The sequence below is a fragment of the Crotalus tigris genome, unplaced genomic scaffold, assembly GCF_016545835.1.
Source record: "Crotalus tigris isolate CLP2741 ecotype Arizona unplaced genomic scaffold, ASM1654583v1 scf7180000018371.15429387391:27106975, whole genome shotgun sequence".
Lineage (NCBI taxonomy): Eukaryota > Metazoa > Chordata > Lepidosauria > Squamata > Viperidae > Crotalus > Crotalus tigris.
The window spans coordinates 3849-25146 of NW_024096970.1; the positions used below are offsets into that span (position 1 = coordinate 3849).

The following is a 21298-nucleotide window of genomic DNA, read 5'->3' on the forward strand; positions in this document are numbered from 1 at the left end:
ATTCTTTTAATAGCCGGTTATCTGCTCTAACTGCTTAAAAATGATTTGCTTGGCCTAATTTTAGTATAATTCTAGACCTATACTTTTATGCACATCTTCATCTTAGGGGAGCTTTCCATTGTTCTCATAGGTGTGATTAAAAACAGCAATAAGAATAAAACCGTAGAAATAATAAAGTGGTGTTACCTAACTTTTTTTTTAAAAAAAAGTTAATGCGCATACTGAATTTTTCTTTACAGGCTTTAGCAATGGGAATGATGACAGAATACTATCATTACATCTTTACTACACTGGTAAGTAGCTTTAGAAAAATATTCTAATGGTCTCAGACATCGCTCTAAAGCATTTCTCATTAGATTACTTGACAGTAATAGTAAAAGTTTTTTACTGAAAGTAAAAGCATTTGTAGTTTCATAAGGGGAAAAAAGTATTTAATGTTACCTTTGTTTGGAATGTGATTGCTATGGCAACTCTGTGATCACTGATAAACAAGCTACTCATAGTTGTTTAATGGAGGCACACGCCAATAAGAGCTGGTTACTTCTGGGTTTCTTTCAACATGCTGATGTTTGTATTAAGGAAGGTTCTATTCCTAAACAGCAAGTATTCTCAAACTATAGGTCACACTCTTTCAGGGATGGGTGAGTGAAGAAGGCTTCACAGGCAGGGTGACACTGTAAGAGAATATTTGTAGTTTGGGGCTGAACCATGGAGTCCTTGCTGCTCACTGAGTTTGTTTGTTTGTCTGCTTGAGGACATTTTGTTATCCAGTTAGGTAACATCACTGTCACTGGACAATGAAATGTCTGCAAGCAATCAAGCTCAGAGAGAGCACCAAGCATTCCTCAGATTATCCTATCGCTAAACAATTGCTTGCCTGGAGAATCTCTGAGAGCCATATTCTAGTATAGTTTTCCAAACCTTTGGGGACAACAGTGGGCCCATGATAGAGTCCTTCTTCCTGTTTGGTGACTTGAATTGTCTTTTGATGCTCTGGACTACAAATAGAATCCAGGAGAGGTTCTGTTTTTTCTTTGCAGTCATGGCAGAGTTTGCAAGGTAGTTTAAGATTTTCTCAATAGTATATTCTCTGGGTGATTTTTCTAGCATATTCATTGCTGTATCAAATCCATTTGGTTATGTTCTGGGAAATCCATTCAGTTTTTAGTAGATTCATGGTATCTATTCTGTTGGTTTAAATTTGGATTTACTGCCAGGACACTTTTCATTTTAACCTGTTTAATGTACCTATGTAATACTGGAATCTCTTTCAATGGAGCAGAATGAATTGAAGTTATTTATTTACTGTTGCATAACATTAGTAATGTCATGACTACCTATTGCCATTCTTTCATGTGTCCTTGGCAGTACACAAAGAACAAAGTAGCTAGAAAGGGGCATCTATCATGGTTCTGATGGTGTGAGATGGTGAAATTCAATAGGATTGCTCAAGGAGCGGCTACTTTCATCCAGTAGCTTTATTTGCCACCTATAGATTACAGACTTTATTAGCATGAATAGTTCTGGATTGTTTGTTTTGATTTAGATGTGCATGACTCCAATTGACCCCTGACGACTCACAGCAGAAAACAACAAAACAAATATATAATCCAAACAGAGTACTTAGCAATAAATGGAATGGTTATCCAACAACACATAATCTATTATACACCACCCTAGACTAGGATGGTTATCAACAACCCATACTCTACTCTACACTACTCTAGACTAACATATAAAGACCTGGTGGTTCTCCTTAAGAGAGTTCATCAGAGTGAAAGTCATTCATATTTCAGGAAGACAGCACTTCAACAGACAAGACTTCCAGGTTCTAAAAAATGGTCATACTTGATCAAAGGAAGCTGCAACAACCCTGTTGGACTAAATTAGCCAGGCTACACTATGGAAGTTAGGTGATCCCTCAAGTAACCAAACTCTAGGCCAAGTAGGATTTTATAGGTCATAACTAGGACCTCGAATCTGCCTGGAAGGAAACCAGAACCAGTGCAGCTAATGAAAAGAGTAATACATGGCATACCAAAGCATACTTATCACGTCCAGCTCCATTGCATTCTTAGAAGCTTTGTAGCCAGCAAACAGAGTGCAGGAATTATATGTAATGTAGTTGTGGGCCTATAAGCTGCCTAAATGGGAGAAGCAAGCTTCTTTGGCAAAACAGCAAGGGAACAACTTAATAAGTAAACAAGCTCTATAAAAGAAACCATACAATTAGTAAAGCACAAAAAGTTCTATATCTGGCACTTAATCCTTTGGTCTAATTAAATATTCCCATTTGCTTATTAGTCTTGAAGGAAAGGAAAGTTAGCAGGAGGTCATGGATTTTCTTTCATTTCTTCTTTTTTTTCTTGGAAGAACTTCAGAAGTTGACAACTAAGGTAATTTGAGATATGCCAGCCAGAAGATAGATATTTTGCTCAATGGAGCCATGTAACCTGTATCACTTTTGGCTCCTCTGCTTTATTAATTACTTCTTACCTGACACAGTAGAAAACTTGTCCAATAAATTTTCCAGCCACAGTGTTTAGCTGGGCTGTTTGGAAGTGTACTTTCTCATGATTGATTTGGAGTCTAATGTAATACCTCGTTAATTCTCTCTGAACTGTTGTGCATATTTATTATAGTTTTGAGTAAACAGAAATGTGTTCAAATTACATAATTACTTATGCAATTGTCCAAGATGACTTGGAAGCAACCCAGGTATAAAGAAAAAGAGCTTTGAGTCATTATTGCAAGTAGTTTTGCCCCTGGCCCATGCTCAACAAGCCTAAATTACAGGGATTTTTGCCATTGCCATTAATGTCATGCATTTCTTTTGCTTATGCCATCTGAATCATTCTATTATATTTCTATAATATAATAAAAAGGGCTTTTTAAAATATATTTTCAGTCTTACTATCTCCTTACCACATAGTGTGGTTGACATAAATTGAATTGTTCTATGGGTGACCCAGTCCACTATAACAAGTGGAGCCCCTCATATAAATCTTAACATTTAATGGATGTTTGTTTGCCCAAACCAGGCTGCCTTAAAATAGGAATGGAAGTGCAGCTTAATAATAAATACTGTGTAACATAAAATGTACCATGTGGTACAGACTCAGAAGAAACAAGTTGATGTTTTAATCAATCTGTGAAAAATGATGTGATTACCTCTTATTCTAATTTGAAACATTATATGAATTATCAAAGGGCAATTTATCATATTGTACTAGCTCATTTAGGGAGGCAGACTAGGTCTCCTCCTCCTCCTCCTCCTTCTCTTCCTCCTCCTCCTCCTCCCCCCTCCTCCTAATCTTTATAAACTATCACTATTTATATTAACAAAATTCACTGTATTATTTCAGATTCGTTAACCTTAAAAGGTAAAAAAAAAATACTTTTTTCATGTTTTAAAACACTAAACTTTTCTTTAAAAACATTTCTAAGATCAAAGTTTTAATATCTTTTTAGAATTTTTTTAACTTTAAAGTTCACTTTCAGTTAGACCAACACAGTTCCAAGTAACTCCAATTAACTTTTTAAATTTAAATCACTCCCTCCAAATTGCCCTCATAAAATAAAATTTTTCTTCTTGTATACATTCTTTTTAAAACTCTAATTTTTTCTTTAAGCTAATACATCTTTTTCTTTAACTTTAACTTTTCTTTAACTTTCTCTTAACATAGATACTTTCAAATACACTTTCAGTATTACAAGCTTTAAAAATTACTTAAGCATTATATATAAAGGGGGAAAAAGTATTTTCAGACCCACTTTACATTAAAACTTTCTTTCAATTGCAAATATCAGAATGATAAAAATCCATCCGAATGTCAATTGACTCATGAAGTTTAAGTCATTCCTTCCATCTTATCTTCATGAAATAAAATCTTTTTCTTCTCTGAAATGTTTATCAAGTAGTTATAAACTTCTCTTTTTCTCAAGGATTTCTCATCCTTGTGAGTGTCCATGAAAAAAGGAGTCCCATACTTGTCCTTTGAAAAGTTGCAGATTTTCTTGGAATTCTTCTTTCTATTGTGTTGGGAGGTTTATATTTAAACCATCATAATAAAAGTTGGTGTCAGGTTTATATTCCAAAACTGCAATTGACTCCTGTACATTGTCAGCTACTTGTGAAATTACCTGGGTGGTTTGGTAACTTTCTACACATATTTGCATCTCTAAAATAGTTTGAGTAGGGTTTTTTTAACATCCTTGGAGCATAGCTAGTCTATGTCCCAAAGGTGCTTTTTAAAGAGGCAACTGAACTTTCTTATTTTTCTTTGAAGACATTTCACTTCTTATCTAAGAAGCTTCTTCAGCTCTGACTGGATAGTGGGGAATATGAAAGATTTATATTCCTTGCGGACAGCTGGTCATTTTCATTCTTTTAGAGCAGGGGTATCAAACTTGCCACATTATGTGACATGTCGCAACATGTTGCGATTTCCCCATTGCTGGAGTTGGGGTGGGGGCAGTTTCTGCATGACCCATCCGGCCTATGGGCCAGCAGTTTGACACCCCTGTTTTAGAGAGTCACTGAGGCTACTTGGAGGTTTGTCTGTGTTCTCAGGGTCACCTGAGTAGTTCAAATGGATGTGGAGCCTTCTTGGAACTGCTGAAAGGACTGTTGTGGAGCTGTACTTTCTGCAGAGGCACAGGTTGTTGGGGATGAGTCTGTGTTGTCTGCATCTCAAACTGAAACTCAAATGGTTCCTGTAGTCTTCAGAGCTGAAGAAACTTCTTGGATGAGAAGTGAGAGTCTTCAAAGAAAAGCAAGAAAGTCCAGTTGCCTTTTAAAAAAGCACCTTTGGGGCAATTATGACTTGGATGACTGAGAATCTCCATAGACATTTAGTTGGTCTATGAATTGTTGGATTTTATTTAAGGATTTTTCAAATACATCTCTAATAGTTCCCTCCTCCATCTTCTTACTCTTTAATCAAAGAGTAGCTTTTTTGTAAGTCACTGAAGAATTGCTGGCCAATCGGAAATCATAAAAATCAGAAAGTTTTGGCCATTCATAGCAAAGCAGACTAAGCTACAAATGACTAAAAATAATAAACTAGAACCACTACTTTCTACCCTTATATTTCTCCATCATTTTTTTTAAAAAAAGATACTCCATAATTTCTTATTTAGCTTGCCTTAGCAGCCTTCTCATTGTTTAACAATGAAGAAATCTCCAAAATGGCACAGATCCTCAAAAAGGAATAATAGGCTGTGGCTAAATATAGCCTCTATTAGTTTAATAAAGATTAATAATCCTTAAAATTATTAAGAAATGAAAGCACAACTTACTATCTGTTTGAAAAATAAATTCCAAAATAGCTGCTTCTTCAGCAACATACTGATTGCAGCCTCACCACCCCCCCCAGCTGTCTGCTTTGAAGCACAGCTCCTAAAGCTACTTGCAGATCTTTGCTATATGAGGATCTTGTGGGATGAGTCTAGGACTTTCCCTAACCCAGGAGAGTCATATAAACTAAAGAAATGCCAGTTTCTTCTATTGGAAGTTGAAAAAGCAACAGCCAGGGAAAAACCCTTCAGGGATCTTTCCCTGGGCATATCGTTTAGTTGGCCATCTTCACCGGAAGTCATGGAGTAATATTCTTAACTACCCTGGAAAGAATCAGATTATTGAAAACAGACCTAGATTACCCCTAGATGTCCCCTAGATGGAAAAAAATAGTCTATGAAATTAAACATTATCTATTTGTCAAGAAATGGAAATACTGAAAATCAGAATCCCTTCCCCCTGGTTGTCCAAGTCTGCCTTGGAAATTTGAGAGACAAATCTAGGAAAAGATGAAAAGTAGAGAAAAATAGTGGATTCTGTTCATCTTAATGGCTTTTTAGCAATCCTTATTCTGGAAAAGCTTTTCTTGCTATTCTTTTCTTCATAGTATTGGTTTTGTTCAATCATGCCAAACCTTTTCTGCAGGATTGTTTGCTTTCATGTTTTGGGATCAATAGTGCAGTAAAATGAGAGTGGCTTGTGCATGTTACATTGCCATAATTGCATTTTGTGCTAGTATTCCAAGAATGGTCAACATAGTGAAGCTTTGAATATGACTTCTGGAAGATGTGTTTATATTTACTACTATCTTCCATATTGTGCCTAGCAAACTATCTAAACTTTCTGTTATTTTTCTTAAGCAGACTTTTAATGGGAGCAGGAGAGAAATATTATAAATTTAGACAAGCCTGAAGTTAGTAATGATGACACTGAAGTGACAAAATATGTAGATGTTCCATCATAAACCTCACCTTTTGATACTTGTATAATACTGCACACAAGTTCGTAAGAGATGGAATTTGTGGCACGTCACAAATTTTATCACCTACATGGCCTGTGTAAGTAAATAAGTAACACATGCATTTACAGGTTTGAGTGTGTTTGGATTAGGAACTTCCTTTTATTTCCTAATATATAAATTATAGACAAACATTGTAAAAAGATTTATTAGAGCAGAATTATTACACAACCTTTGTATAATGAAGACTTATGGATTGTTCACAAACAGCAAAGGATGTGGCTCAGTGACTTTCCTTGACAGTCTATAAATGTTTATGTTAATAGCTATGGAGTTTTATTATGACTTAGTGCAAAGGTCTCCAACCTTTCCGGGCTCACGGCCTGGAGGGAAGGAGAGCAGCTTCCAAATTGGTGCACACACATTCATACAGACAGCACTGTGCGCATTGGCGCAGCACTAGTGAACCCATTTGTGCATGCGCAAATAGGCCACACACAGTGGCCTGGTACTAGCGGCCCCATTTCTACATGCATGAATGGGTTGTGCAGACCTGCCTGGCACTAGCGGCCCAATTCACATCAGCACATGAAAACAGGGCCACTGACGCTAGTGCGAGTGGGGGGAGTATGCATGCACACATATGCACACCAGCCAGCCTTTTCCACAAGAAGCCATGGCCTGGTAGTGGGCTGCATCCCATAGGTTGGGGATCCCTGACTTAGTGGACGTGTAGAAATGTCCTAGAAGCATCACACATTTGTGATGTTCATTGGGCATTATTATCAAATCATTTAATTCACGGTTGCATTGGGGTTGCATATGGTTGTCAAATGCTTCAGAAAGCACACAAATGGTTAGATGTATTGTTTTGTTATCATTGTTATACATGAGAGAAGAAACATGTTTGGAAACAGGGAGATTATGTATGGATGAAATATCTAAAAATATTTAAATATTTAGATAAAAATATCTAAAAATATTTTCTCCTTTTCTTTAGGACCTCTTTGCTCTTGATGTGGAGCCTTATCGGTATAGTGGAGTAAACATGACTGGTTTTAGGATTCTAAATACAGAAAATAGTCAGGTGGTGTCCATAATTGAAAAGTGGTCCATGGAACGATTGCAAGCTCCTCCAAAACCTGATTCGGGTTTGCTGGATGGATTTATGACGGTATGAACACCAATTAACCTACACTTGTCAAATATTTGATATTACTTCCTATTTTCTTCTTGGGTATCTTTGATTGTCTAATTGCTCACTAAGATTATGTCCTCCTTTATGCCTCAATTCTGTATTTTATCTCAGTTTCTGGATCTGAAAAGTAAAGTATAACTGTCCATATTAATACTCCAACAAATGACTTGAACACGTTGGTGAGGTTATGTACCTAACAGAGCCATATGCCCCAGCATACATCATGGATGTTTAGAGTTCCCATGCTAATGATAAAATCAACTATATTAAAAGGTTCTCTATATTTATGCTTCTGGTTTGATGTTGGGTTGATAAGCTACTGGCTTTTCCTTTTCTGGTGTTATGCAGCCATGATGTGAATAGCAAATGATCATCATTGTTGCTGTGAACCACATATTGTTATTTATAAGACAAACACCCATAAAGGTTTTCTAAATCAATCAATCAATCAATCAATCAATCAATCAATGTATTCCTTTAACTACAGAAACAGTTTGTGCATATTGCAGCTCTATAGGACAGCTAGAAAGAAGACTGTGTTGCCAAATACAACATTTATACTGCCATTCCTGAGTTGATGTCAAGCCTAAATGGATAGTCAGAGAGGAGGCCCTGGCAACTCAGAGTCCAGATCTCTTTTGATTAATGGACATACTTATTCAGCCGAAGAAAGGTGGGTCTTCCCATAAAAAGAACCCCAAATGTAGCTTGAAGCAAGTATATATAGATTTTTTATTTGTACTTAGTTACAGTACATAAGAGGAAGTCAGCATGCAGTAGATAAGCTATAGACGTTATAAAAAAATACTCATGTATGCCTTCCATGGTTTCGATCACATGTTTAACCCACAGGCTCGTAGTTTCTTGTGGAACTTTCCAGAATCCTAAAGGCCAGCTAAGGCATGAATGTTAATTCTGTCATTTCAACATAAGAACCTTTTGACCAATTGTCTAATTATCAGAATTCTGATTAATACCATGTCCTCTTTTGGAGAATTTCAGCCACTACAAACTTGACTGCATCCTTTTATTTTTAGGCTGAAATATTTATAATTAAACATTTGTGTTTGCAAAAAAAGAGCCAAGGAGGAGTCAGAATTTGCTTACAAAATAAAGAGTTCTTTCTTTCTTTCTTTCTTTCTTTCTTTCTTTCTTTCTTTCTTTCTTTCTTTCTTTCTTTCTTTCTTTCTTTCTTTCTTTCTCTTTCTTTCTTTCTTTCTTTCTTTCTTCTTCCATTTTTTAAATATACTATGCTTATATTGCTGAGACATCTCATTTTCTCTTTTGTCATAATAATATAAGACAATAGGAAGCTCATTGAACTTCCCTGTGTCTGGAAAGTTATTGGTAGTGGTAATACAGTCATTTGTCACTATATAAGTTCGCAGAGCTTATGCATTTCTCTCCTGGCTTTATGTCAGAGCTTTAGTTGAAAATAAAGAAAAAAGGAATTGGATTCATTTATGGAGCCTCATGGCTCAGTTAACCCCTTTAATTGGTTCCTAGGAGCTATCACTGGAGCCTGTCTATTCAGCCACAAAATAATGAATGTTTTGTGTTTTGTACTCAAGTAGAGTGCCAGTGGTGGAAGGTAAAACTTTTCAAGGAAGTCTTATTAGATCTTTCTCTTAGCTATAGAGAGTTTATTTTTGCAGTGGCATGATTATTACAATTGTTTTTGCTATGGCATGCAGTATGGAATGTTTCATATTGTGTGTTCCTTTTTTACACACCAGCTGTAGGTTGCTCTTGTATTGAGAAATGTTTCCATAGTTATATTTTACATGTAAAAACAAAGTTGGTGGAACAGAGTCCATGCAAGATGCTCCAAGAGAGGAAATGATCCATAAATACAATAAGCCTATAATTAAATAAATAAAATCTGATAATGATGGAAGGAAATGGATAGGATAGAAAAAAGAGAGAGTCTTTATGGATTGTATGTCATTTAGTTATATGGTCTACTGTATACCCATCATTGGAGATCAGAATGATAAAGAGGGGTAGATTTTTTTTTTTTTTAGCTTAGTTGGAAGTTCCTGTCCTGCTCTTTTCTCTCTGGAGGAAGGAGTTAGATCAGGGGTAGGCAACCCAAAATACTCAAAGAGCCACTTGGACCCGTTTCCCACTGAAAACAAAACATAGGGAGCCGCAAAACCCTTTGGATATCTAAAATGAAGATAAGACTGCATATATCCATATATATATGGATATATGCAGTCTTATCTTCATTTTAGATGTCAAAAGGATCTCTCTCTCTCTCTCCCTCTCCCCCTCCCTCTTTCTGCCCTTGGTCTGCTAGTCTTCTTCCCCCTGTGTGTGTGTGTGTGAGGGGGGGGCACTTGCGCTTCCCCCCCTTTCTCTCTTTCCTCTCCCTCTTTCTTCTCTCCCTTTCTTTCCTCTCCCTCCCTTTCTCTTTCCTCTTTCTTCTCCTTTTCTCTTTCCTCTTTCTCCCTCTTTCTATTTACTCTCTCCCCCTTTCCTCTCCCTCTCCCTTTCTTTCCTTCCTCTCTTTCTCCCTTTCTTTCCTTTTTCCCTTTCTCTCCTCTTTCCTTTCCTTTCTCCCTCTTTCCTCTTTCCTTTCTTTCCTCTCTCTCCCTTTTTTCCTTTCTCCCTCTTTCCCCCTTTCTATTTCTTTCCCCCCTCTCTCTCCCTCCCCTTTTCATCTCCCTTTCTTTTTTTCTCCCTCTTTCCTTTCCTTTCCCTTTCTTTTCTTCCTCTTTCCTCTCTTTCTCCCTTTCTATTTCTTTCCTCTCCTCCTTTCCCTTTCTTTCATCTCCCTTTCTCTTTCTCCCTTTCTTTCCTCTTTCCTCTCTCCCCTCCCTTTCTTTCCTCTCCCTTTCTTTTCTCTTTCTTCTTTTCCTTTCTCCCTTTCTTTCCTGTCTCCCTCTTTCTATTTCTTTCCTCTCCCTCACCTTCTGTCATCTCCCTTTCTCTTTTCTTTCTCCCTTCCTTTCCTCTTTCCTCTCTCTCCCCCTCCCCCTCTTTCTCTTTCCTTTCCCTTTCTCTTTTCTTCCTTTCTTTCTTTCCTCTTTCTCCCTTTCTATTTCTTTCCTCTCTCCCCCTCTCCCTTTCTTTCATCTCCCTTTCTCTTTTCTCTTTCTCGCTTTCTTTCTTTCCTCTTTCCTTTCTTTCCTCTCTCCCCCTCCCTCTTTCTCTTTCCCCTCCCTTTCCTCTCTCCCTTTCCTCTACCTCCCTTTCTCTTTCCTCTTTCTTCTCCCTTTCTCTTTCCTCTTTCTCCCTTTTTCCTCTTTCCTCTCTCCCCCTTTCCTCTCCCTCTCCCTTTCTTTCTTTCCCCTTTCTCCCTTTCTATCCTTTCTTCCTTTCTCTCCTCTTTCCTTTTTCTTTCCTTTCCTCTTTCTCCCTTTCTCTCTTTCCTCTTTCCTTTCCTCTCTCCCCCTCTCCCTTTCTCTCCTCTTTCCTTTCCTCTTTCTCCCTTTCCTCCCTTTCTCCCTCTTTCTATTTCTTTCCTCTCTCTCCCCCTCTCCCTTTCTTTCATCTCCCTTTCTTTCTTCCTCTTTTTCTCTTTCCTTTCTCCCTTTCCTCTTTCTCTTTCCTCTCTCTCCCCCTCTCACTTCCTCTTTTCTCTCTCCCCCTCTCCCTTCCTTTCATCTCCCTTTCTCTTTCTCCCTCTTTCTCTTTCTTTCCTTTCTCTCCCCTCCCTCTCGCTTTCCTCTCCCTTTCTCTTTCTTCCTCTTTCCTTTTCCTCTTTCTTTCCTCCCTCTTTCCTCTCTCTCTCCCTCTCTTTTTCTCTTCACCTCCCCCCCCCTTTACTAACAGAACCGGTTCACCTACCAAAACGTTTAACTTCCTCCTTTAGAAATGGGCAATGTAGATTCACCACATTCTGACAAAGAGAAATGCCAGCACCTCTCATCAATTCTGCTGCAGGGACAGCAAACGCTGTATGTTAGCAATATCTGGAGAGCTACATTTCATCCGCACCCTCCTGAAAAGCTGTCCCATCCATTGCAATGTCACGCTTTGAAAGGCCCCTCCCCCTCCCCCTCCTCCGCTTCAAGCCGACTGCACCCAGCAGGGAGCCTCAGTAGCCAGCGCGGAAGGGAGCAAGGGAGGAAAAGAGACAGACCATCTCCTCGCAGCTCATTTCCAATCCCGAAGTGGTGAATCCTGCTTGGGATTTGGGACTGAGAGGGGGGAAATCCTGGCTCCTAAGCTGCAGGGACTTCCAACCACAGAGCTTGCTTGGCTCTGTTCCCAGCCAGCGCCGCGCGTGCGCAAAACAACAGCAACAAAATACTGCGATCGAGACTTACCCGCCTGCCTGGCTCCCGGGCCTCGGTAGCAAACCATTTGAAGCAAGCAGCCTCGTTCGAAGAGAGGAGAGAGTGAGGGCGGATGAGCTGAGTTTGTGGCAGGGATAACAAGGGTTCGGGAGAAGGTAGTACGAAAGTTCCGTGTCTTTTGACTTAGCTTGCCTTGTCCCCCACTGGTTCTTTGCCCAAACAAGTCACCCTCTCTCTTTCTCTCTTTCCTCTGCCCCCCCTCCAGATGAAGAGAGAGAGAGAGAGAAAGAAAGGCAGACGGCGCCAAAGGGGCAGGGAGGGGACGGAGGCAGGAGGCGGTAAAAGTCGCTGAAAGGTGCCCGGGACCCCACGGACCAGCTCAGGGAGATGCATGGTGAGCTCGGCTGCCTAGGGAATGGCCTGGGGACGGCCCAGGAAGTGATGCCCCCCTGCTGCAGCCTGCCTGGCCCAGGGAGACATATGGCCGGGTGAGTGGCCCAGGGACGGCACAGGAAGCAATGTCCCCCTGCCACCCAGCCTGGCCTGGGGAGACGCGGCCGCCGCCCCAGCCAGGACTGCCACCTGGCCTGGGCAGACACGTGGCCGGCTCGACGGCCCAGGAAGTGATGTTCCTGCTGCCCCAGCCAGGACTGAAGCCTGGGGGGGGCAGCAGGAGGAAGGAGGGGGAGGGGGAGGGGGGAGCAGGAGGCTCCGGAGCCGCAGGAGATGGCTCAAAGAGCCGCATGCGTCTCTGGAGCCGCGGGTTGCTGACCCGTGAGTTAGATGAATATTAACCCAATGTTTAAATGCCCTCTAAGTCTAAAATTAAACTTGTTTAATTACCATCTTAACTGTTTTTAATGAATGATTATTTTAAGCATGCCGTTCTGATTCTTGGTCTGATCCAAAAAGGCTTAGGAGACACACAACAAAGCACTTTGGTGTTCACATATGGTCTTTGGTTGAAAGATAACCTTTCCCAGTATAAAAGGTGGTGAGTGGGAGACTTAGTAGAAAGAAGGAATCTTTCATTTATTAAATTTATATAGACAACCATCTCAAGTACATGACTCTGGGCAGCTAAAAAAATGAAATAAAAACTATAAACAAAATTATAAATAACAGAAATAGTAGCTAAACAACCACAATATCACTAACAATCATTGTAGACAACACAGTCTGTTAATGGGCTTGCACACAGCACCAGGATTCCAGACCCGATAGAAAAACTAGGTCTTTAAGGGTCTTGCTAGGCTCCATATCTGAAGCTTTACCACTTTAACCAATCTATAAATATAAAGGATGCTTTCAAAATAGAGAGGGTGACTTTATAAATGAGGATAATTTCATGACATAAAGAGCTTAGTGATACCTTAATTCTTTTGGATGGAGTTCTCAGTGAGAAGAAGCAAAAGTTTATGAGACAAATGAATGTCTCATAAATGTTAGAAGGGCTTATAGGAAACAGCTCAATTTTTTCTGAATGAGGCAGGGTGGCAGCATTAAGCCTCAAGTTCCTTGAGAAAATTAATGTATTTCTTAGTAGACTGAGCATTGCAGGTACAGAGATTTGTTCTTCCAAGGAACGAGGGAAGAGAGAGAATACCAAAGGATTCCCCCTGTTTTGTTTAAATGTGGAGAGAAAAATCTCTTGAGTTCAGTTTCTTTTCTGTCAGAGGATCCTGCTATTTGATTTTACTACAATGACATTTTAAAAGCTTTGTCTGAGGTATTCTAGCTATGCGAATTGATTTTGCACTGAAAAGGAAAGCTTTCTAATGAACTGGTTCACATTGGGCCATATGTGCAAGACAACCTACATAGGGCCATGTGTATGAACATTGTAGTTTGAGAATTGGTCAATAAAGGTATGTCACAAATATCATTAATAACACTTTTTTTTACTTATATCTTTATTTTGCTAGAAAGAACAAAAAACTTTTGACCATTCAGTTCATATACTTTTGAATGAAAAAAAAAGACTCCTTAATTCATCCCTGACTTTAGACAACCTGTTTGTCATATAATAGGTTTAATTGCCATATAATTAACAGGTTATACTTGCCATATAATTTTTAACAGGTGTAAAAAAAATAGTAGCTTCTTGTATACTTCTATAAGCAGTCTAACATTTAAACATTTTCCATTTAAAAAAAAATACTCCTGTCTAGAGTGAATTCTTCTCATGGTTGTATATGAGTAAAAAAAAGGCCATCATTGCTACAGTTGTAAGAGATCCTGTTATAATTCTGCTCTTGAGTATTGAAAGTTTGGTGGAATTTAAGTAATTTCTTAAATACTCTACATGTCTTTGTTCCACAAACTATTGTAGTAATATACAAATTGTCCTCCAGTCTTCTTCAAGCGTGCCTTAGAGATTAATTAGCCAATGTTAATATGATACTTAGAAAATATGAAGTACTGCATCCTTATTAACACAGAAATAATAATAATAATAATAATAATAATAATAATAATAATAATAATAATAAGCCCCCAGTGAGGCACTACCTTGACGTGGTTGTGGGGCTTGTGTACTCTGAGGAAGATGAGAGCTATGCCAGAGGTTCAACCATACTGGACAGGTCTCATCAGAGGAGTCAGACAAAGAGTGTCTCTCCCATAAAAAATATGGTGAGACGTAAATTTCAGAATGCCATACCGGCTCGGACGTCGCCCGGGTTAACAAGGTCCGCGCTAGATATTGGAGTTCCTGGATATCTGGTGAAAAATGGGTTACAGGACTCAGGACTGTTGGCTGAGCAACCAGGGCCAGCAGCTGCAGAACTACTGGAAGAAAAGGTGTTTACCCGTCGCAGATACACAGTGATGGAAAACAAAGAAATAATGATCTGTTACTACAGATCAAGTCCAACAAGAAGAGGATATCTAAAACGAATGCACCAGTTCTGGAAAGAACAACATCCAGAATCAGAAATAACAGAACAGAGACTAGCAGATCAACGCCGATTTATAACACGAAATAAATATTCACAGAAACAGAATTGGACGAACTGCAAAGGTTTACCCAGGGCAAAGAAATCAAAGCCTTACCAGAAGTAATTCAGAATGTAGAGGCAAACCAGGGGGAGTTGGCAGTGAAGGAATCTAGCAGAGATATACAACTGTTCTCATTTGGAAACCAGGCACCTCTACCTCAGGAAGAACAAAACCCTCTAACTAAAGAAATAAAAGAATTGAAACAAAGAATAACTGAGCATCTAGAACAGCACAAAAACAATAGAATAAGGCTACCTGCATTGAAGCTTGTTCCAAAGAAACAGCTAGCACAAGCATTAAAAGATGCAAATATTGCAATATCAAGTATAAGCACCAATTCATTGCAAGAAACAAACCAACTAATGTACAGCACAGCTGCAGTTATAACAGAATACCTGGGTGCAAAATCAACAAAGAAGAAAAACAAACAAACAGTGCACCAGAAAAATGGAAGGTTAGACTAGAAAATAAGATCAGCAAGTTAAGATCACATGCAAGCAAGCTAGAACAGATGAAAGAAAAGAAGCTGAAGAACAAGAAGACCAAAGAATACCTAATCAAGAAATACCACTTAGAAACAAGGAAGATCAAGGAAGCACTGGAAATAATAAAGCAACAAATAACAGCTATAGCCAGGAAAATCAGTAGATATGAAGCTCGAATTGCAAACTATAGGCAGAACCTCCAATTTCAATCCAATCAGAAACGTTTCTACCAATCCATCAATGGAGAAACTGCAAAGAATCAGTCAGTACCTGACAAGGAAGAAACAGTGCAGTTCTGGAAGCAGATATGGGATAACCCAAAGAAATACAACAAGGATGCGGCTTGGTTAAAAGAGGTGGATGCAAATAAAACAGAAGTTGAAATGAAAGAACTAGTAATAACAACAAAAATGGTAGAAAAAAGAGCAAAGAAAATCAAAAATTGGTCAGCACCAGGTGAAGATGAACTGCATGGGTTTTGGTTGAAACATCTAACTGTTATACACCCACTCATTGCCAAACAGTTCAACAATATACTACAAGGAGGAGAAATTGAAAAGTGGCTAACAACTGGGAAAACCTACCTAATAATGAAAAATCCAGCAAAAGGGGCAACACCAGGTAACTACAGGCCAATTACCTGCTTACCAACAACTTTCAAATTACTAACTGGTGTAGTAGCTGATGCAGTGCAACAGCATCTAGTTGAAAACAATCTCTTTCCACCTGAGCAGAAAGGAAACCGCCCCAATAGCAGAGGAACAAAAGATCAACTCCTAATAGACAAAATGATCTTGGAAAACTGCAAGAGAAGGAAGACCAACCTGAATGTGGCATGGATTGACTACAAAAAGGCATTTGACTCTCTGCCACATGATTGGATAATAAAGTGCCTAGAAATAACAGGAGTCAGTAGAAACATCAGAAAATTTGTGCAAAGATCGATGGCACAATGGAAGACACAGTTGCAGATCAATGGTGAGAGGCTGGGAGAGGTTAATATCAAGAGAGGAATATTTCAAGGAGATTCATTATCACCATTACTATTTGTTATTGCACTGTTTCCTCTGTCAACAATACTGAATAACTCAGGACATGGCTATCAAACATCAAAAACATCTGCCAGACTATCCCACCTCCTTTATATGGATGATCTGAAGCTGTATGGAAAAACATCATCTGAAATAGAATCGCTGCTCAACACTGTCCGTATATATAGCCAAGATATTGTAATGGAGTTTGGCTTGGACAAATGTGCCACACTTACTATCAAACAAGGAAAAATAGTGAAAACTGAAGGAATCAAGATGCCCCACGAAAATAACATTAAGAGTCTGGATGAGGAAGAGTACTACAAATACTTGGGTATCCTTCAAGCTGACAACATCAAGCACACTGAAGTCAAGAAAAAGATTAGAGGTGAATACATCAAGAGAGTGAAGAAGATCTTAAAATCCAAACTCAATGGAGGAAATACCATAAAGGCAATCAACACCTGGGCAATCCCAGTCATTAGGTACACAGCTGGAATAGTGGACTGGACTCAAGCAGAACTAAAAGCAATGGATAGGCAGACCAGAAAAATAATGACAATGAATCATGCCCTTCATCCACGCAGTGACATTGATAGACTTTATCTACCAAGGCAAATAGGTGGGCGTGGAATGCTACAAGTACATCAATGGTTGAAGAAGAAAAAATGGCTTTGGAAGAATATCTGAAGAACAATGATGAAGATGCACTGAAATTAGTATATCAGGAAGGCTTACTAACTACTGGAGAGACCAAACTGGCCTACAAGAAAGACCAAATGAAGAACAGAATAGAGGCATGGGAAGACAAAGCACTACATGGCCAATACATGAAAAAAATAGCTGGGAAAGCAGATAATAATAAAACCTGGCAATGGCTAAGAGCAGGAAAATTGAAGAAAGAGACCGAGGGACTAATTCTGGCTGCACAAGACCAAGCCTTAAGGACAAATGCATACAAAGTCAAAATTGAGAAGACAGCAACAGACAGTAAGTGCCGCCTATGCAAAGAAGCTGAAGAAACAGTGGACCACTTGGTAAGCTGTTGCAAGAAGATTGCACAGACTGACTACAAGCAGCGGCATGACAAAGTAGCAACAATGGTGCATTGGAAGATCTGCAAAAAATATCATTTGCCTGTAAGCAAAAACTGGTGGGATCATAAAATAGAGAAAGTCATAGAAAATGATAAAATTAAACTGCTCTGGGACTTCAGAATTCAAACAGACAAGCACCTGCAACATAACACCCCAGACTTAACAATTGTCGATAAGAAAGACAAAAAAGTCTGGATAGTGGACGTGGCAGTGCCTGGAGATAGCAGAATAGAAGAGAAAGAACTGGAGAAGATAACAAAATACAAAGACCTACAAATAGAAATAGAAAGACTGTGGCAAAAGCAAGCAAGGGTAGTACCAATAGTCATAGGCTCCTTGGGTGCAATCCCAAAACAACTGGAGCACCACTTGAACACCATTGGCATTGACAAATTCGCTATTAGTCAATTGCAAAAGGCAGCCTTATTAGGAACTGCTTCCATCCTGCGACGATATCTGTAATACCATCAAACATCCACATCTGCCTATCCCAGGTCCTGGGTAAGGACTCGATAGGTAGACAAAATGCCAAATCCAGTCTGAACATCTGGCTGACTGTGCGATGATCCATAATAATAATAATAAAGTTGGAAGGGACCTTGGAGGTCATCTAGTCCAACCCCCTACTCAGGCAGGAAACCCTATACCATTTCAGACAAATGGCTGTCCAGTCTCTTCTTAAAAACTTCCACTGTTGGAGCATTCACCGCTTCTGGAGGCAGGTTGTTCCACTGGTTAATTGTTCTAACTGTCAGGAAGTTTCTCCTTAGTTCTAGGTTGCTTCTTTCCTTGATTAGTTTCCATCCGTTGCTTCTTGTCCTGCGTTCAGGCGCCTTGGAAAATAGCTTGACTCCCTCTTCTTTGTGGCCGCCCCTGAGATATTGGAACACTGCTATCATGTCCTCCCTCGTACTTCTCTTCATTAAACTAGACATACCCAATTCCAGTAGCCTTTCCTTATATGCTTTGGCCTCCAGTCCCCTAATCATCTTTGTTGCCCTTCTCTGTACTTTCTTTCTAAAGTCTCAACATCTTTTTTACATCGTGGTGACCAAAACTGGATGCAGTATTCCAAATGTGGCCTTACCAAGGCATTGTAAAGTGGTATTAATACTTCACATGATCTTGATTCTATCCCTCTGTTAATGCAGCCCAGCACTGTGTTGGCCTTTTTGGCAGCTGCAGAACACTGCTGGCTCATATTTAAATGATTGTCCACTAGTTATTCAGTAGAAGGGATTTCTGTAAAACCTTCAATGAAGCATTTTCTGTGAAACTAATGTAGGATTCAGCCTTTCTTCTCCCTGGTTGCTCCTGATCTAGAACCAGATCTCATCTCCCTTCATTATCTCCGGCTCAGGATTCCTCAGTCTCTGCTATCTGTCCATCACAGGTACCAGGCTTCTTACAACAATTGTTACTGTTGTTACAATTTCTAAAGAGGAGGCTTCAGGAGAAATATAGTTGGTACTATGAATGTGCATTTATGAATATATATATATACACACAGAGACACAGAGCACTTAGATAAGCACTCATAAATGCACATTAAAATAAAGGAGACTCCATGTCAGCTACCTTGAAATTCTAGAAAATGTATGTGCATGTAAATGTACAAATAAATATATGGTTTCAGAACACATGAAATAAAAAACTAGCTACCTTAAAAAAAAAGTCAAATTCCAGTTCAGTCCTATTGATATTTTATATGTAATTTCTTATCAGTTTGTTAAAGTGTTGGGATTTGGTTGTATGACTACTGAACCCTTTGTGATTGTCCACATAATCTGCCTCTTAAATGCACAAAGAGGCCATTTCGGGCACATCTTCAGTTGACTGAAAACATTAAATTTCAGTTTGTTGAATTTGTATAAAAGATAAGTAAAACAACAACAAAGCTTTATTACAATCTTAGGCCAGATAACACCACACAGAGATACACAACTAAAATTGTTGAGAAGACTAAAAGGTAGGCATAAAATATAATAAAATTTTAACAATATAATTAATATGGTAATAATAACTTAAATACCAATGGCAATCGCCAAGAGTAGCACTAATTTTCAGTCTTTGTTGGGACAAATATAATAGTGGCATAAAATTAGGAAACTGAAACATCAAGACTCCTGGTCAGATAGCAGTAAAGATAACCACTGTATTTTCTATCACAGAAGTTCTTTAAAATGGGATAGATTAATGTTTTCCAAGACTCCCTGTTATCAGAGCAAGGAAGGAGCATGTGGCTTAAGGAGTCCTGAGTAACATCAATCTTTCTTATCTGACTAAATCTTGCACTCCACATAGCAATATAATTGTGAACTGGTCTGCCTCAAACAGAATAGAGAGAGAAAAAATGCTGCAGTGCAACATTAAAACTTCATAAATGCTAAAGAAAATCAAAAGGGTCACAATTCTATCTCTAGATTATTTACTCAGTAGGTTTTAGAAAGCATTCTTTATTTACACAAGCTCATTTAGGAACTCATAATGTGTTTTGTAAGTGAAATTATTCATCACACTATCAAAGGTCAGCCTTTTACTCTCTATCACTGAGTGGTATCTATTGCAAGTCCACTGTCACTTCAAATATTGTTTATATAAAATAAATTCAGAACAATGTTTGTAAATATAAATTATTATTATTGTGTGCATCTACTTAATTGGAACATATGATAGCAAGAAAGTTGTTTCAATTTCCTATCCTCTGGGAAACTGATATATCTTAATGATACCAATGGCTGATTATATGAAAAAAAAAAAACATTAGCATAAAAATCTGTCTAATGGGCGTGCATCTAGCTAGTGCCAATTAGTTAAATGCCACATAGCCAGGTGTTTGTTGGCATAAAATTGTGACTTCTGGACACATGGAAAGAAACCAACTCAAATGAACATTAGATTCTTTTTTTAATGAACAGATCAGCTGTCTCACTCAAGAAAGAAGAGCTTTTAATAGGAGAGTCAATTTTCATTAAAGATGGACAATAATGTGCTTCAAAAAATGTTATGCAATGTGTTTAACACCTGGTCAGAAATGGAGGCTGTAATCGCCATTGTATTTAGAGTGATTCCCTTTTCTCTCATTGGCTATTTTTGCCTTTTGCACCACGTGCTGTAAAAATGAAGCCTCAGCTGATGAAGTTCTGAATAAGTTACTTTGTTCTCTCTCTCTCTCTCTCTGTGTGTGTGTGTGTGTGAGAGAGAGAGAGAGAGAGAGAGAGACAGACAGACCTTTCCATGCAATCAATTGAAACAGGGTACATGTTGAGAGACTCTTTGTCTCTCAAGTTAGTTCCCATCTGATGCATTATGTGTTGGCTCTCAACATTCTCTCCTTTATGTTTGGAGATAGTTCCAGAAATTATCTGTCCCCAAAAATGGCTTTCTGCCTGCATATCCACCTTGTCAGAATCTTATGTGTCCTCCTCAGAATCATCCAGTGAATAAAGCTTTTCAGTGACCAAGCCAACCATTTGAACATGATATGTTAGAAAGAAAACACAGAGGAAATAACTTGGCATCCAGATAAAAATTACACAATGAACTATGATATGTAAGTAGTTTTGGGATGTATCTGTTAAAGCATGTCTTAGTTTCACATGTCCAAGTTTTAGGACATTCTTTCCATTAGATTTTCAAAGCCATAATGGGTTAACTTGGTTTTGGGTTCAGATGTGTGGACCATAATGGTTTAGCTATAATCCATGATGATTCAAACTGAGTTAGTGTGATGTATGCTTCTAGTCATAGCAGAATGCTAAGGCTGATATAACAAAAGTAATTATGCTCATTGTAAATTTGTTAAGTAATTACCACCATAGAATTTAAGGCAGTCAAAAAAGGTTTAATAATATTTGAAACTATGCTCAAAACTATTCCAAACTGTCTTCATCAAAAAAAAAAAAATCTGAATAAATATATTAATAATTTCAACAGAGGTTAATATTAATTTATAATATACTTGGTGAAAAACAGATGTTAAT

At 38.5% G+C, this 21298-nt stretch overlaps 1 protein-coding gene across 1 annotated transcript in view; it reads left to right on the forward strand.

Annotated features, from left to right (window-relative positions):
- Nucleotides 1-239: 239 nt before the first annotated feature.
- The window catches only part of GRIK2 (glutamate ionotropic receptor kainate type subunit 2), a gene marked incomplete at its 5' end in the record, with an annotated part of 311327 nt that continues 290268 nt past the window's right edge, over nt 240-21298 (forward strand). Inside the window, 2 exons of the mRNA XM_039351925.1 lie at nt 240-293; nt 7258-7431. Coding sequence (XP_039207859.1) covers nt 240-293; nt 7258-7431 — 228 coding nt within the window. The remainder of the gene's footprint in view (nt 294-7257; nt 7432-21298) is intronic.